Source organism: Uloborus diversus, chromosome 5, assembly GCF_026930045.1.
Source record: "Uloborus diversus isolate 005 chromosome 5, Udiv.v.3.1, whole genome shotgun sequence".
Taxonomy (NCBI): domain Eukaryota; kingdom Metazoa; phylum Arthropoda; class Arachnida; order Araneae; family Uloboridae; genus Uloborus; species Uloborus diversus.
Genome location: NC_072735.1, coordinates 145837329 through 145855995, shown reverse-complemented (window position 1 = coordinate 145855995; position 18667 = coordinate 145837329). Strand labels below are relative to the sequence as shown.

At 31.0% G+C, this 18667-nt stretch overlaps 1 protein-coding gene across 1 annotated transcript in view; it reads right to left on the bottom strand.

Annotated features, from left to right (window-relative positions):
• Positions 1-7977: 7977 nt before the first annotated feature.
• LOC129222211 (zinc finger MYND domain-containing protein 11-like) overlaps positions 7978-18667 on the bottom strand; it is a 68849-nt gene continuing 58159 nt past the window's right edge. Inside the window, exons 9-12 of the mRNA XM_054856686.1 lie at positions 17516-17614; positions 16165-16332; positions 13673-13858; positions 7978-8873 (exon numbers count right to left, since the gene is read on the bottom strand). Of these exons, the coding sequence (XP_054712661.1) occupies positions 8751-8873; positions 13673-13858; positions 16165-16332; positions 17516-17614 (576 nt within the window). The 3' untranslated portion in view covers positions 7978-8750. The remainder of the gene's footprint in view (positions 8874-13672; positions 13859-16164; positions 16333-17515; positions 17615-18667) is intronic.

The window sequence follows — 18667 nt, the reverse complement described above, 5'->3', positions numbered from 1 at the left end:
GGAAAATATCTTGAGAATTTATTTAGTGTTCACACTATTTTCTTTTGGACTGACAGTACTATTACTTTGTGCTGGATTAAGGGATCTGCTTCAAAGTGGAAACCGTTTGTTTCCAATAAACTCTTGAAATTCAAGATTTAACAAGTCCTCATACTTGGCGATTTTGAGATAGCAAGAGCAATGCAGCAGATTTTATTTCCAGGGGCTGCAAAGCTGAAGAGTTAATTGGTAACAGAAAATGGTTACACGGTCCTGCTTGGTTATCAGAAAACGAAGAATTATGGCCCAAACTTCAACTTAAAGAAAGTGAAATTGATCTAGAAGCTGAACAAAAGAATGTCAGAAATTGTACAGCAATTAATCTAGTTCATTCTGGACAAGAAAAATTTAACCTCTTGACCAAATTTTCCTCATGGTCAAAGCTTTTGCGAGTGACCGCATGGTGCCTACGGTTTTTCACGAACTTGAAATTGAAATCAGTTTCTGTCATAAAACGTGATTATTTGACGTGCGAAGAATTGAAAAAGACATCGGAAGTAATTATAAGAATTATTCAGGAAGAAGAATTTTCGGAAGAAATAAAATGCTTGAAACAAGGAAAACCGATTACTTCTAATAGTAAAATTAGTTCACTTAATCCATTCATAGATAAAAGTAGAATACTACGAGTCGGGGGAAGACTAAGAAATGCAGAAATAGCTGAATCGCAAAAATATTCTATTCTTCTACCGAAAGAAAATTTTATCACTAATTTAATAATCAAGTATTATCACGAAGAACATCTTCATGGCGGAGTCCAATTGCTGCTATTCGTATTAAGACAAGAATTTTGGATCATCAATGCTAGAATTGAAATTAAAAAATGCGTCTGGAAATGTGTGAAATGTTGTCCATTCAGGGCAAAGACGCAATCACAACTAATGGGTGATCTACCTACCAACAGAGTTATTCAAAGTAGAATTTTTTCTAGAACTGGAGCTGATTTCACTGGGCCATTCCTTGTGAAAATAAAGAAAAGAAGAGGAGTTAGACCAACTAAATGTTATGTTTGCATTTTTATTTGCTTCGTTACTAAAGCTGTACACTTGGAATTAGTTGGAGATCTGTCCAGCGAATCAATTATTGCAGCTTTTGAAAAGATTTACAGCAAGAAGGGGAAGACCCGAAGAAATAAGTACGAACTGCGGTACCAATTTTGTTAGCGCTGATAGAATTTTGAAGAAAGAAATTTCTATTCTAAATTTAAGTCCTGAATTCCGTAATTGGATTTTGGCGGAAAATATAAAGTGGAATTTCAACCCCTCATCAGCACCACATCATGGAGGACTTTGGGAAGCTGCCGTTAGGTCCATGAAATATCACTTACGCCGGATGATTGGTTGTCAAATCCTCGCCTATGAGGAATTCCTCACGCTGATCACTCAGGTTGAAGGGTGTTTAAATTCAAGACCGATTACCCCAATTTCTAATGATCCTAATGAGTTGGGCGCCCTCACACCGGGAACATTTTCTTATTGGGGCACCTTTGACAGCAGTACCAGAACAGGGCTTGACTTCGAAAAGAGTAACCCCTCTGCAAAGGTGGTTGTTAACGCAGCAAATATTACAGGGATTTTGGAAACGTTGGTCAAGTGAGTATTTATGTCAGTTACAGCAACGGGGGGAAGTGGAGAAATCCTTGTGAGAATCTTCATATTCATGACTTAGTGTTGATAAAAGAGGATAATCAACCACCATTGACTTGGAAATTAGGTAGCATCATTAAACTTTTTCCAGGAGCAGATGCGAAAGTTCGTGTTGTTTCAGTAAAGACATTAAATGGTGAATTGAAATGTCCAATTACAAAATTGTGCAAATTACCTATTGATAATATTGAAACTTGAAAAAAAAAAAAAAAACTTTTATTGTATATGAATTTATTATGATTATTAATTTTATAGGCTAATCTACGAGGGATGTTTTTAAAGTAAGTACCGTTTTGAAATAAAAAAAGAACAAGTAAAGATAGAGCAAAGAAATTTATTGCACAAAAATCTACCTGCCTTACGCTATTTTTCAACATTGCTCCCGTGATTTTCCAAGCATTTGTCATAGCGTGGTACAGGTTTTTGTGCACCTATTCGTAGCAAGTTGCCGCCTGTGTAGTCAACTCTGGGGTAGCATGTTCTCTGAGCTCATCATTGATGTTGTGCCATCGACCACCAAGGAAAGACTTTACATGCCTAAACAAATTAAAGTTGCTGCAAGCAAGGTCGAGTCAGTCCGGAGAATGTTCAAAAATGTTCCAACTCAAGTCACGTAAGAATCCTCACAGTTAACTACACAGGCGGCAACTTTCTACGAAAAGGTAAACAAAAACTTGTACCACGTTATGACAAATGCTTAGAAAATCACGGGAGCAATGTCGAAAAAAAGCATAAGGGTGGTAGATTTTTGTGCAATAAATTTCTTTGCTCTATCTGTACTTGTTCTTTTTCCATTTCAAATCGGTACTTACTTTAAAAACATCCCTCGTAGTTGATTGCTTTGAAATATTGATTTAATTGTGATTATTTTGATATGAATGTTTAATTTGCTTAATTTTAAGTTAGCAGTTAAAGGAATTATTGCTTCAAAATATTAAAATTTTAGATTTCAGTTTTTTGGAATATTAATTATGATATTCATCCGGGGGGGGGGGAGGATGTTCAAGCTTTTTAACTTCATCTTTCTTTTTTTACCAATTAAAATTGTTGCATTACAAACAATTTTATGAATAGAAAATAGAGAAGGAAGTTGATTATATTTACATTATATTAATGATACATTAATATGTTATATGAAAATATTACTTTTGATTATTTATAATCATAAAACAAAATTAATATGATTTTAATGTGATTTAACTTTTATATCACAAATGTTGAAAAAATAAATAATCGAAAATATCAAAACATCATGATACATATATCGACGATCCCTGCCTTTAATCGACCCATTTTATTTTTTGAATTATTAAGAAATTTATTTATCCTTTCTTTTTGCTATTAACTCATTGATGCGTCCCAATGTAATTATTTGCCTATAAAAGTATGCATTTAATTAGGGGTGCCCATGTAGGAGGTGGGGTCATACGCCATTAAAACTTTAAGAGGAGTGTTTTAAGTTTTTTTTTTTGGGGGGGGGGTGCTCCTGTATTGGGTACTTTGTGGTAGATTTGCTATTAAAAAATGTATTGTTTTGCTTGATGTGTTGACTGTTGCGGTGTAAAATAATATTTTTATCCCCTGTTGTTAACCATTTGTTATGTGGATCTAATCACTGTAAATTGGAAATTGCAACCAAACCAAACATTTTGGCAATTAAGAAAAAATATTAGGTGCCATTGCCACCTAACTGATGGATGCTGATTTTAACTTCTACTTTAGACGGACATACATACATAGATATGGCCGAATTTAAATTTTTTAAAATTTTTTTACTGCATTAAAAACTGTGAGCCGGACACTGGTCAATTACTGGTAAAATCTCTTTTTAAAAAAAACTACCATTGAAAATAGTAAATAGATTAATTATTGGTTAATTCTGATAGTTTTGATATATATGGAAATATTTTTTAAATTAATCCTTTAAAAGTAAATTTTTATTGAAGTCAAGAAGAAAGGTTTTTGATTATTCATTTTTTCCCTTTTTATAGGTTAGGTCAAAATGAAATGGAAATATTATTATGCATCTAAGTTTGCAAGTAATTTGAACATCAGAAAAATACTGCAATTCTTTCTTTGGATGTAGATGATTTACTGAAATTTTTACTAATAATAACTTCAAGCATTTTCTGTGTTATGCGATAGATCAGTCATCAATGCAAATGTTCTCTGCAGACACCCAATAAAAATATCATACTGTCATTCCTTTGTATTTAATCAGTAGTCAAGTCTCAAACCACCATCAGTAAAATTAAGTATTTTTAAGATGGGGCGTCTCTAACCACTTAGATCCACAAAGCACTGTTTAATATCAGATAGTGAGATTTCAGCCATATAATCAATGAACCTCGTAAACCTTTATTCAAAACGAAATAATTTAATCAAGAATTGGTTGTCTTAGAATTAATTTCTATCCTTAAAAAAGTTTGCTATAACAATATGTAGCAAAAAGACTAATTCACTTATACTAGTTTTAAAACTTTATTACCAATCACCAGGTCAGACATTTAAATTTGGTATAAATACATGAAAATTCAATATATATATATCGAATACTAACAATTTATTGTATCACTTCATACTAAAAATACTCAAACAAATTGGACACAATAAGTTTTTCCAAAGACAAAAAACAAAAGCATCTAATACTCATTTGAATGCAATAATCTCCAGAACTAAGCTTAAAATGAAAGCCGCGCTTCAAAACGTATAACTTTTCTTAAAAATTGCAACATAACAAAAATAGTTTTTCTTCTTAGAAATGACTTCAGTTTACAAATGTTTTTCATATATGTACAAAAGAAAACAAACTGAAAGCTACTAGTAAACACTTCTTGGTAGCAATTCATATAGGCCGGACAACTTATATAAAGCTGCAGTAAAATTAACATCAACAAGTAAGCTGTCAAATAATGAATAACATAACTTTTACATGATGTTAATCACATATATTTGCAATGAGCTGGTTCTGTTGAAATTAATTTTTTAATTCCACTAAATTAAATAATTAATCCAGATTTTTTTTTTTTTTTTTCAAAAAGTGAAATGAAAGGCACTTACAAGTTTATACATTCAACTCTAAAATTTTAAAGCAATTATTAAACAATTTATAATAAAATTGTAAACTATTTGTCGAATTTTCATTATTTGTAATTGAAATTCAACTTTTTTATGCAATGTGAAATTTAAAATAAATAAAATATTTGTTCAATTTAGAAGGCACTTTTAGAGAAAATCAAAATATAAATTAAAATTTCGCTAAACAGCTTTTACACCCTTTTTTTTTTATAAATAAATATATCACCCTCAGATTTGAATACCAAAATAAAAATATGAATTGTGTAAAAACTGTCAAAATCAATGCATTTTAGAAGTTGACACTTGTGTATTTTATCTGCCATAAAAAGAAAGTAATTTAAACTAGAAACAAGGCAAATATTTTAAAATAAATCATTTTTACAAGCAGCTGTATACATTTTTCTACACTCAGATTTTGATAACACAAAAAATAAATTTGTTATTTTCAGGAAAACAAAGCCTGCTGCTATTTTATCCATTTAAAAAGATGACTATATTTTCATCACTTTAAAAAAATGCTTAAAAAAATTGCTGGTATCTTTGGAATTTCCAAGAGTCTTTGTGCTTAATCCATTGTTGCTGAAGTGACATTTGAACATACACTGGGATACAGAAATCTCCACTATTCGGGAGTGTACGTTAAGGGAGGTTTCACTGTACTAATTTACATGTTGTGGGTATGATTTCCTAAGTCACATCTTGAACATGCACAAACTATTATTTTTTAAGAAAAAATGCTCTTAGATGGTTGAATAAAAATCACTATTATGCTCTTCTATATAAAGAGTTCAAGTATATAAAAATTAAAAGCCAAAATTTAAAATTCTTGAAATAAAGAGCTAATATATTGTCTTAGAGCAACAGTAAGACATCTGATCCCAGAAACAACACTGAGATATCTTACTGTTGCTGTGAGGCGATATATGCACAAATGTCACAATTGCAACAATGAATTTAACATTTACTGATAAGAAAGGTGATGGAAAAGTACACTTTTAAAGGAATTTTAAACTAAAACAGCTTCATGATGTAAGAGAGTAAAAAAGTTTCTTTAAGACACTCAAAAGTTGAAAAAAAAACATAAACATCATATGTATATCAAATGCACTATGTTTATAACAAATTATCATGAATTTCTACTAAATAAATTGGTAAATCTTCGTTATCTGACTTTTTTATTAGAAGAAAACTATTTAAAACTTTTAATTTCAAAAATTATAACAATGAAGGCTGTGCCTTTGAGGAAATAATTATAAAATAAATAAAAGAATATTGTATAACAGTTTTTAAAAAAAATCCTATTTTTACTGTAATCTAAGCACACAAAATGATAATGATTTAATACTTTACTAGTCAAATGGATATAAATAAATTTATATTCAGAAAAATTCACTATGATTGTCATCCCCCTGCAATGTAAAATGCATCATGATGTGTTGGAGATTATGAAAGCATGAGTCAAATTTCACATTATTAAGGTTTTCACATACATAAATATCAACTAACAAATTTTAATCTTAAATGCTTTATATTTTGATATAAATGTACATATGTTTTTGAATATATTCTTTTTTGCAACAGAGTTTTCAGTTTATAATCAACCTGGGATTGGTCAAATTCTTCTCCAGGTTTTTTTTTGTGTATTTTTTATAATACAAATAACTACACCTTTACCATCAATTTCAAAAGACAACCTATAGATACACACATGCATATACACTAAATGCAATAGACTATACTATATGTTTATTTTTTCTTCGCCTAAAATGCTTTCAAATACAATAGAATTAATGATAATAATATAAACGGAACATTTTGAAATATATCCAAACTAACGCAAAAAGATACTTAACCAAAGTATGTAAGATTTTATTGATTAGTTGTTAACATTGTTAACAACACCAGATAGGATAAGGGAACCAGTCACAAACATGCTTAAGACATCCCATCTAATGTTTGGCTGCTTCTGGATCTTCTGAATTGATTAATTCTACTTTTATATGCTCAATTTAAAAAAAAGTTCCGACTCCTCAGTAACAGACACAAAGAATCTGGTGATAACCAGGAAAACACACAGGCTAATAAAATGATGAATAACACAGGGGGATTAAGAGACAAAATTGCGATTTTCTCTTCAAGATTAGCAAAAGTTTTTTACTTTTAGAACTAAAGCTTTATTAAATTCAAATGAACATGAAATACCAGCTAACCTCATGGTAGCTGTTCATAACCTTCCACTACTGCCTTGTAAATACCAACTGGTTCATGAAATTCACTCTGATAACACTAGCTGGCTTCACCATATTCATGGACTACAGCAACATCAGTTTTGCCTGCCTAAAAGGCTTTATTTAAATTCAAACTTATGACTGTCTGTTACTGGTGACCTTACCCTAAAACTCATAAAAGCTTACAGAATTTAACGAGGATCCTCAGACTTTGAGTAACTAATTAAATGCAAGGTTTTTTATTAATATGGAATTGCCTGAGCAACATTCAGGTAATTCTGTGAACAAAGAATTTTTTCTCTACATAGGTTTAAAGAAACATTTACACGGCAATATAAAAGACTAGATATAAAATAATATATATATGTACAAAATGATGCAAAGTGTTAGTCACCGCAATGCTTACATCTTGTAATTATAAAAATTTGGTAGTTGTAATCTTTCTTGTGTACAAACATACTGAATAAATTAAATTTTTCAGAAGTTTTGATTTTATCAAGAAGATCGGTGACTACAAACAAAAATTAAAGAATATGTCTGGATGTGGTGTGAACCGCTTGTAATTATAAAAAATAGAAGCATTGCAATAACAAACCAAAACAGAAAAATTTACTATTTTGATTATCTGCAAATACTGCATATTTGATCAATTAAGTATCTGAAAGTGTTGCATAAACAAACAAAAGAAACATCTGATAATTTACTAATTTCAATAAAGTTGTGATTCTGATGCTATTGCTATGTATCACTTTGGAAAGGGAAAAGATTATTATTGGTTTATTGCTAGTTTGTTTGCAGCATTTCTATTCAAATTGGATAAAATAAACACAAGATCTTTGGTTTTTTTCTCCTTTTTTAAATATGTATACAGTATTTGGTTCGTAATTAATTTCTGAAAAAATCACTTATAGAGCAACTCCAACAACAATCAATAGATATTTAAAACATTACGAATAAAGATAGGGTTTAATGTCTTATGAAATAATTGAAAAGTTTTTTTTAAAGGGTTTGTTTTTATTTTTTATTAAGCATATATTAGAAGAAGAAAGATCACTTCTGTAATACTTATTGATATTTAAAAAGGAAGAAAAAGACATGCATGATCAACTTTGAAATTTCAAAAACTATGCAGTGTGCTCTATTTCTTTTCAATATATTGGATCTTAATGGTGACTGACATTCTTAAAAGAAAAGTTTAAGAGACCTTAGTTCAAATACCATTTTAAAATCTTATTCTTCTTATTTCCTACTGGAGTCTTGTATGATTTCTCTAAAATCAATGAAATGTAAAAACAAAAAGCTGATACACATTAACATGATTTGTGAAACTTATATTTAAAAATAAGTTGCAGAAAATAATAAAAACTTAAAATAATTATGAAATGAATGTATAAAAATGAATGCAGATGTCAGGAGAATTTTTTGTCATGGAATGTTACATTAATTGAAAAGATTTCCATGATGGACAAAAAATTATAAATATAAAAAATCCTCATGATACATATGTATGATGCTGATATTCTGATGAGTTTTGACCCTGAAAACACTCGAAATGAAATTGCAAAATAGGGTTTTACAGTCACATGTACATAGGAAACAATTTCATTTAAATAGTGGGACAGTCTTGCACAGATGATATCAGGACTCAACAAATGATATAAAATGATAGTTACTCTTTGAGTTATGATGGAAATGGGCTTTGGCAAAACTTGTTTCCCTTGAACCACAAGAGCCAATGCATGGGGAGAAATGGAAGGTATTATCGTTTTCTTCGACAAGTGCGTTTGTGCTCTTTGTGCCAATGGACTTGTTGACAATCAACACTGCAATAAGAGGTATTCCAGCAACAGTGATAAATGGCTTCTGCTTCACAATTGTAACACTGTATGGGGGGAAAAAACTTCATTAGGAAGATAATATCATAGAAATTGATTTCATAGCATCAAAAGCACAGAGTGAAATTCCGAGTGAGAATCTCTCCTTGAAAGTTGTCTGGATACTCTCATGATTATACATCATTACTGATTACTCTCATAATGTAAGATTCATCAAAGCCTAGAGCAGTGGTGCTTAACCTACAGCCCGCCCGCAAAGATGACCAGAGTGGCTCGTTGATTTTTTCAACTTAACTAGGGATTGCAATATCGGACCAAAAATGCAATACCGGTATTCGGTGTTTTTTTTTTTTTTTTAAGTGATACCGGGATACCGGTATTAAAAATTTCCCAAAAAACATTAAAAACCATAATATTTTTGTTGCCATATTTTATTGTTTTGTTCAAAAAGAGCATTATTTACTTATAGTGAACAAATCTTTACTAATAATAAAGCTGAAAGTCTCTCTGTCTGCATATCTGGATTTCTGTTACGCACATAGCGCCTAGACCGTTCTGCCAATTTTTATGCAATTTGGCACAAAATTAGTTTGTAGCATGGAGTATGAACCTCAAAGCGATTTTTCGAAAATTCGATTTTGTTCCTTTTCTATTCCAATTTTAAGAACATTTTCCCGAGCAAAATTATCATAAGATGGACGAGTAAATTACCAAGTTATCATAAGGTGGAACCATAACATGGGCAAGCCAAAAGACCTTTTAATTTTCTACAATGGGCAAAGCCGTGCGAGTGCCACTAGTTATAAATAAATGGTAAATTTTACTAACAAAATATTTTTATGATTACTTAATACAAGAGAGTTTATCCTCAAATTGACAAGCATAGACATTCAATGCAGTCAAAGCCAGATCAGTGAAATGTATCATTAAATTGAGGAAATTGTCAAATTGAATCTATACTATATATGGTGGCCTGCCACAACCACTTTAATATGAGGTGTGTCCCTTGAGTAAAAACAGGTTGAGCACCACTGGCATAGATATCAAGTATAGGAATATGGGACTAAGTGAAATGGTGAAATATTTACTGGTTTTAGCACCACCTATCTTCCAATATTTTAACCATGTATAAACACAAATCAGGGGTCTGTCCAGGATTTTTCACAGGGTCCGTTTTTTGTGAAAAATCAAATAATTTTGTGAAAAATGAATTAATTTTGTGAAAAATCAAATAACTTCGCAAAAAAAAAAAAAAAAAAAAAATTGTTAAAACGAAATTTTAGAATTTAGAGATGGCACGAACTGCATCAATTCAACTTAAAGTTAAGTGTTTTCCTCTTCTATGTCGAGAAAATCATTCTGGAGTGTTTTTCCGATATTTGGCCCGGGGGGGGGGGGAGCATCGCCCTCTCAAGTATCAATATTTATCTACCCTTCTACATTATGTCAAATTATACCAGAAATATTTCTGTACGGCATTTAAAATAATTGTAACAAAAAAATAAGTAAATAACATAAAGTTCAGAATAGGGGGTTCAGCATTTAATTTTTTGACCCAAGACACTCTTAAAAAAGCACAGAATTTCGTTTAAAACTTATAAATTCCGTGATTTTAACACAAATAAAAGGATATTTTAATTGTTTACCTCTTAACAAAGCGTAATAATCATCAAAAGTTCGAAAAATCGGATTCCCATAGCGGATGCAAAGAAATCGCAATTCTCAAAGTGAAGGCATCAAAAGTATAAAAACGACTTGTAAAAAAATATTTTTGATAAAATTATTTTAAAATTGCATTTTAGAGACCTATGATAAACAGTTCATTAATATCTGTGGACACAGTTGATGCAAATAAATAAATAAATAAAATAAAATAAACCATCTACTTAGCATTTTAATTTTTGACTCATAACAGAAAATGGAATTTTGCTTTAAAAACTTGAAATGAGAGTCCTAACAGAAATAAAGAGACTTTTCATTTATTTGCATCCTAATAAAGCGAAGTTAGCTTGAAAAAAGAACAAAGTATGATTCTCATATCGGATGTTAAAAGATTGCATTTTTCAAAATGTAGACATCTAAAGAAAAAAAAAACGTTAATTAAAAGGGTTTGTTTAAAGTTAATCATCCTTGTTAGCATCCAAAAATCAAAACCCATATAATTTTCTCCCAAAATAACAATTAAACATCGCATCGCACCCGTAAAAACGCAAATATTGACAAGCTGGTAAAATGATGAGAATATTTTCGAGTCAAGTCATTATAAAGGTTCAACGCCAGACGCTAAGTGGTGATAATTTTGAAGTTGGTAACCCTATCTGAAGCGATCATATTTTCCCCCACCCTTACTATCCCTTTGCAGTTCTAAGTTCATTTCGCAGATATATATTATTATTGTTTATTAAATCATGAGTGGGGAGAAAAGTGCTTACCAATTCCTTTTCAGAAAAGTTTACAACACCGCTGCTAATTAGCTGTGATAAAACAAACAACCATTATATTTATTTGGCAGTAGCAATTATTTATCGCTTGCAGGGAGCATCGCAAGAGAGCCAGCCGATTTTTTTTTTTTTCAAAATTAGCCGATTTTGATCCTTCTAATTTGACTTAAAAAAAGGTTCCAAAAATTATCGGTTTATACACAGAAATATGCGTTATTTTGCTTTCTGATTTGCTTTTTCAATAAACAATTTGTGAAAGATCCGATCTTGTTTATCAGAATTTTGTGAAGGGTCCGTTTTGTTTGATCGGGATTTTGTGAAAGGTCCGTTTTGTTTGACCGGGGATTTTGTGAAAGGTCCGTTTTGGTTGATCGGATTTTTGTGAAGGGTCCGTTAACGGACTCAAATATCCTCTGGCCAGACCCCTGCAAATAGTCTATTATAGTCATGAAAAAGACACACATTTGAAGATCAAAGCCTATAACAATACAAAAATTGACATTTTCAAAAATTGATACTCATATTGTAATATTTTGGATTAAGCATTTTTGTCATTATAAAATGAATATAAGTTCTTGTAATTAACATTTTGAATGTTAGTTGAGACCTACTAATATTCAGTGCAGTATTAATTTATGTAATATTAAGCTAATTTTTAGAGTACATTTTTTGTGCAATACCTCAAGTGCATGCGGAGTTAAGTGAAATAGTTCTTTTTGTTTACTTATTTAATCATTTGTTAAATAACTAACATTTTTATTTATTAATTAGTTTAATTGCATTCCTTCATTTAATAATTCACTTATTTATTGATTCATTCACTTACTTTCTTATTCATTTTCTATTTTATTTCCTTATTTATTTTTTCTCATACATTAATTACTTTATTGGTTTATTCCTTCATTACCTATTTATTCCTTGCTCACTGAACAGTTTGATCAAAAATATTTTAATGATTCCCAAATAGAAAAATATTTTATTTTTTATTTTGCACAGCAAAGGGGGAAGATTTTTACTTTTTTTTTTGGAGAGGTACACATTAACTACCACACCTTTTTTGTTATTTCAAAATAAATTTCCAAAGTGATTTAACTATTTCACTCTTTGCCCTACAATCTTCTACTTTAGGTTTGCAGCAATGTTTAAGCTGTTTACACAGAAGAATAAAAGTAAGCAGTTCTGAACAGCCATGAAAGCTGCACTGGTTGAAAGTATGTGGGAACATTGAATCCAAAGGCGACAATTTAAATTTTACAGTTCAATGCAGTGTAAGATTCTTGAATGAAACACTTAAAATCAAAGTTCTTTCATTTCAGTTGATGCACTGATGCACAAAGGACTAAAAAAGTTCAAACTGTTCAATAACAAAATAATAATAATAATAAAATAAAAAAAAAAATTTTCTTATGAAACTAAAGTTTTGACAATCATGGATTGCTGCCAGGATTCTGATTTTTTTTACCTCCTTTTAAACTTCCTAAAAATGCAATTGTGTCCCAAATTTTTATCAAAACAACAAAATTCCTTTAAAAAAAAAAGGATTTTCAGAGATAAAGTTAAGAAACGATTCTTACAGTGAAACAATAGTGATTGCAAAAGTGAAATCTCTCTTTTGCACAAATATAAAACTGCAAGTCATCATTTTGGAAACATTTTAATTTCATTTTCCTTCTTTTAAAAACTTGTACATTCCAAAAATGGGATAAAACTCTCCCAATTCTTTTCTAATTTAAAAAAAAAAAAAAAACTTGTTGCAAGGCATGTTTAGAAAGTAAACAAACTTATAGTATTTAAAAAAAATTTTAAGCCTAAATGCTATAGATTGCAGGTCCTCTACAGTCTTAATTTTAGATAAATCCTACTCGCTTTTAGAAGTTAAATTCCCCCGGCTTTCCAGAAATATTTCCACAAAATTCTAGGCTCTGTTTTTGAATTGAGGTTTTCTTTTAATGAATCTAAAAATTATGATTTCCTTTGCAATATTACAAAAATAAACTATTAAGCATTTTATAATGTCAGATCCCTAATAATCATTCCTTAATTCTGAAAAAAAAAAAAAAAAAAAACTTAATGCAAAGGGATTTCTTTGTCAGCCCATTCCAAATTGTAAAGTCTTTTAAAAACTCATCTTGTAAATTTTGACTAACAAAAATTTATCTGATAATTTCAGGTTTACCAGGTATGTTCTGACCCATGGGAACTCTAACTAAGCTTATTATCAGTCAGTTGTCATGTTTAAATCATGGAAAAATAAAAATATTTGAGGGAGATTTTTGTTTTCGATTTGATGTTGCCATAGCTTTTCATTGCTTGTTTTCAAAGTAACCACGTAAGCAGAACACTGGCAACCAACATTTAAAAAAAATCTAACTGAAGTGCCTTAATTCAAAATAAAATCAATTTACCCATTGTTTTTTCTTGATTTCAGACACTTCCATCCGATGACGCTCCATTATTTCACTGACTTCCATTTGTTGAGCAGATCGAAGTTGATCTTCTGATTTTCTTTTTTCTTCACCTAAATCTTGTTCTACTTTTTCCATTGCAGCTGAAACAACTCTTTGCTTTTCTTCCTCAAAATCTTGCCTTAACTAAAAGGATTTAAAGTAAAATGTCAATAATATAACCATACCGCATAACATGTTGAAAAACTACCCAAAAACGATTTTAGGAAAAGTAGACAATATTTACACCATAACCAATGCAAGTATACCACAATTTTAAATTTTTTGAAACGTGTTAAATAACTTTGTGCATACAAAGTAAAATAAGAAATAACAATGTCAAATAGCACAAATTGCAGATTACTGCACACACATGTTTCAAAAGCTTTTTTTGAATGCCCTTTCATCTATAAGCTCATTTTTGCATTGAAAATGCGTTTTTTGTTACACCAAAACAAGTGTCTGCAGTAATCTGCAATTTGCGTAAATTGACGCCGTTATTTCTTATTTTTCTTTGAAACATGTTCATATTATAGTACAAAATAACTTTACAGATTTTATCAACTACAGGGTGTGATCTGAAAGTAGTAGAACTCATTTTTAAAAAAAATTCACTAGAAGCTCAAATGATAAGAATTTTTTAAAGTAGAATTCATCTGCATCTACACACTGCTGCCAACGAGTTTTCCAGTTTTTATACGCCTCTAGGAATGCCTAAACGAGAATGCAGTTTAGCTCCCTCATCACAGCCTGTTGAACCGCCTCTACCCAGCCATGATGCTTCAAAAATTGTCTAAACATTTGGGTTCCTTGCTCACATAATGAAGAAGATCCTGGCAGTTAGTTCCCTTTCCGGTTGACCTTATGCTCCTTGGACAACGCTTGCAACACAAGTTTTGTGCACTTTCCTCAGGACTAAATTTTCTGTCACAATCTCAAAAACTTTGGTTTGCAAAATGCTCAATTCATTAGCAATCAATATGATACTCATCCTATGATCACTGTTTAATAATCAGATCACTCCCGACACATTTTTGTTGGTCTTGCTTGTCTGGAGCAGTTGCCATTTCAGATTTTAACCCTAACTTCTTGAAACAGCTTGTGCCACTCAAAAACACTCAATCTACACATGGCAGCACAACCATAGGCCTCCTAAATCATGTCATGAGTCTCTTCACCCGTTTTACCAAGCTTTACACAAAATTTGGTCGCATATTGCTGCTCCAGAGAACGCTCCATAATTCTCCATAACAAGGCATATGACAGGGTAGCACTGCACAAGTGACCTGTTCTCTTCAACGCCCAACTGCCAATTTTTTCCAGCGTTCTTGATATCCGCCTTCTTTAACTGTGCCCCTCTCGTCTGAATGTTCTCTCAGGAAAAAAACAATCCTACTACTTTCAGAACACCTCTCTGTCTTTAAAAAAAGAAAATTGTGCAAAATAGTAACGCAGTTAGTACATGTATTACAAATTTAACTGTTAGTTATTAACACTATTTAGCATACGTAGCATCAAGTTGACACTTAAAGTATGGACAATTTTTCATTCAAGTAAATTAGCAGCGCTGCCGTTGTGTTCTGCTACTGAAAGTAGTTGCTGTAGTAGCCTGTAATATGAAAAATAGTCACCAGATGTTGTTTCTGAAATAGTTTTCTTTTTTTTTTTAAATATCATTTATATCATAGTAATGTAATGATACTTCTATAAATAAATAGACCTATCTTGACTGTGTGGTATTTTATTGGGACCACTCAGAACAGGAGGCTAGATGCAATACGGATTTTTAAGATAATTATCCCTAAGCAACCATTTTGGGGTGGGGGGAGGGAGGAAAACTGCTTTATATATACTTTTGTCCAACCTTTTAAATGAACACCAAAAGGAACAAGTACTAACAAATTCTAGAATTATTTCTCATTGCCTGACAACAGTATAAGATTGACCACATAAAAGAGCTAGAAACGCTTCATGATGTTTCCTTACATTAATAGGTTAAGTAACTAAGTTACACAAATTCTAATTTTATACAGGGAAACACCTTTTTATTATTATACTATATGACATTATTCAGGAACTAGAAAATCACCCACCAAGGTATTACGGGTGAAAATTGCTTCTACATTTGAAAAAGGCAATTGCCTGTTTGGTGATATTTTGATAGTTGAAATTTTAACCCTAACTCCAGTGGATTAACCCTAAAATCCAGTAGATAGCATTCATTGTTGAACCTTTTTATGTTTCTTCATTATCCTAAAATGACAGTATTACCAGTAAAATGGTCAAGTTACTGAATCCAGTTCAGCCCTGGCAAAATAAAGCATGTCAAATATTGCCAAAAAATATTATCAAATTATCATGCCATGGCACGAGTTTCATCGTTGATGGAGTCAGCGTTACTCGATCATTCGCTATTATATATATGAGGATGAGCAATAGCAATAAATACTTACTCTTTCTGCTAATTCTCTGAGAGATCGTTCTTTTTCTTCTTTCTGTTCAGCTTCAAGGCGCTCTTTAAACTCCTTAAACATTTTACTATATTTCTGCTCACAATCACATGGAGGTATTTCTTTTTCTTCAGGTTTGACCGGTTTCGGAGGTATTAGAGAAGCTAAGAGCTGAAATCAAAGGGTATATTTAAAGAACAACACTAATAGTTCTTTCAATGTGAAATTTAATTGTAATAAATTGTATGATTTTCTGTAATAATTTGTTTAATAAGCAGATAAGGATTGTTCAAATGCTGTAATGTCACAAAGTTATGAGTTAAAAGCATTAAAAGCAAAATTTATATTCTTGACAAGATGTAAAAAGCTCAAAAGAAGGAAATAGACAGTTTGAGAAGAATGAAAATAAAATGCAATGAACAAATTAAAGATCAGATTTTATACTTGTATTATCTTCTTAGAATCTTGATTTTTTTTTACCATAGGCACCCATATGGGGGGAAGGGGGCAAGTGGGCTCATGTTCCCCTTAGAAATTAGAACTTCCTTGCTTTTAGTACTTTTTTCTTTGCAAAAATTTAAAAATATTTTTTCTCCAGCCATTAATGAATAAGTTATTAAAAAAGTCAAATTTTAATAACTCTATTCTGTATTGAAATTGGTTTCCATGGGGAAAATATCTGAGCCCCCCCCCTCCCCTCTTAAAGTTATGCATATGGGCGCCCATGTTCTTTAGTGTTATGTGGACGCCAGTTGATTGAATGAAACACTGCAGCGGTTGATTCATTAAACCAGAGCATCATTATTGGATTCATTAAACCATCGTGGTGGTTTAATGAATCAAATTGTCAAAAACAGAACAAAATCCAGTTTCTTTGAATTAGCTGCTTTATTGAATTAGCCGCTTTATGGAATCAAAACTGTTTGGAACAAAGGTAATAAATAAAAGTGTCGGCCACTGTATTAAGTTCATTTTTCAAATTACAAATACTGTTATTCATGTTGCTTGAATAAAGAAACAGTTACACTAAAACTTTGATTTTGAATTTTGTTTGCATTATTGAATTAAATATTTAAAAATTAATTCAAGCTGGGAAAATTTAAGTATTCAAAATATTGGATTCCTGTTTTTTCTGGCGATAAGCTTTAGTATAACTCCGAATGCCTAACAATAAATCAAAGATAGTATAAACGCAAACTAAAAAGCATTACTGAAAATTGAGAGTTGCGAAATCCTAACAAAGACAATTAGCTCATTTAAAAAAGGCAATTAACCTTCAAGCAATTAGATAATTTTATAAAGACAATAGATTTAAAAGGAGAATCATCAAGTACAAATGACTCTAAATGGATACCTTTTTATGAGTCTGTGTAGAAACAGTAACTTTAGCACATGGAGATGATTCTTGGCAAGAAGAAGAAACAACATTGTGATCCTCTGGGGTGGGAGCATCCTAAATGAAAAATGTTAAAACATGTATGAATAAATAAAATAGAAAAATATTTATTAATAAATAAAATAACTTAGCTTAGATAAAAACACCTTTTTGTGTTATTATGGGAGTTTCTAATATTTCATTAATTAATTTATAGAAATAGCAGCAGTCAAGTCTTTAAGAAATTAAGAAAGTTTTCTATGGATGAACTTTGAATTAGATGAAGCAGTTATTTACTTTATGCGCTAAATTGTTTATCCAGCTTTTCCAAAGAAAAAAAAAACCCTATTTTATTTTTCATATTTTCAAAAACTTTTTGTCGCTCAACAAAACTATACAAATAGCTCATGTCTATAAACATTTGAAATTATATTTATTACTTCTTTTTCAACTGCTGATGAACTACTGTTACTATTAGGTGTTGTTACTATGCCTGCTTCATATTCCCACAAAGCAACAATGCTCGTAGCATTGCGATTTTTGACATGCTTATGGTGGCATTGGACTTACTCTGTCAAAATGTTTATTTATTGTATCCTGCTGATTAGGTTGAACATGGCCACAGCAGTTGCTCAGCTCGTTATGTTGTTTCAATAATGAATTTAAACAGATTGTAAGCATTTTTTTAAAAAAAATTTTACATGGTACTATGTGCCTGATAACTTGCTCTGTGCATCAAAACAAATCTCAGCATCAATCTGCCTCCATAACACCGACGAAACTGCAATCTCTAGACGTCATTACAGGATGAAGGTATATTGCATGCAGTGCTGTCTTAGCTCTTGTTTAAGGGCGGTAACTTACTGCTTACAAAGAAGAGTGTGTACTGTACGGTGGTTCAAAAATACCTGTAAAAAAGTTTCTCCTAGATAACAGGAGACCCCTCAATATTTTTAGACTTGTAGGTAGTAATATACTGGAAGAATTTTATTTTCTATTTCAAATGAAAGAGGGTGCTCAACCCCTTTTTCCCAAACTTCATAAGTATGGGGAGGGAGGTTAAAAATATATATTGAACTGAAAAAACAATGCTACATATTATAATATACACGAGTAATGTGTATATACATT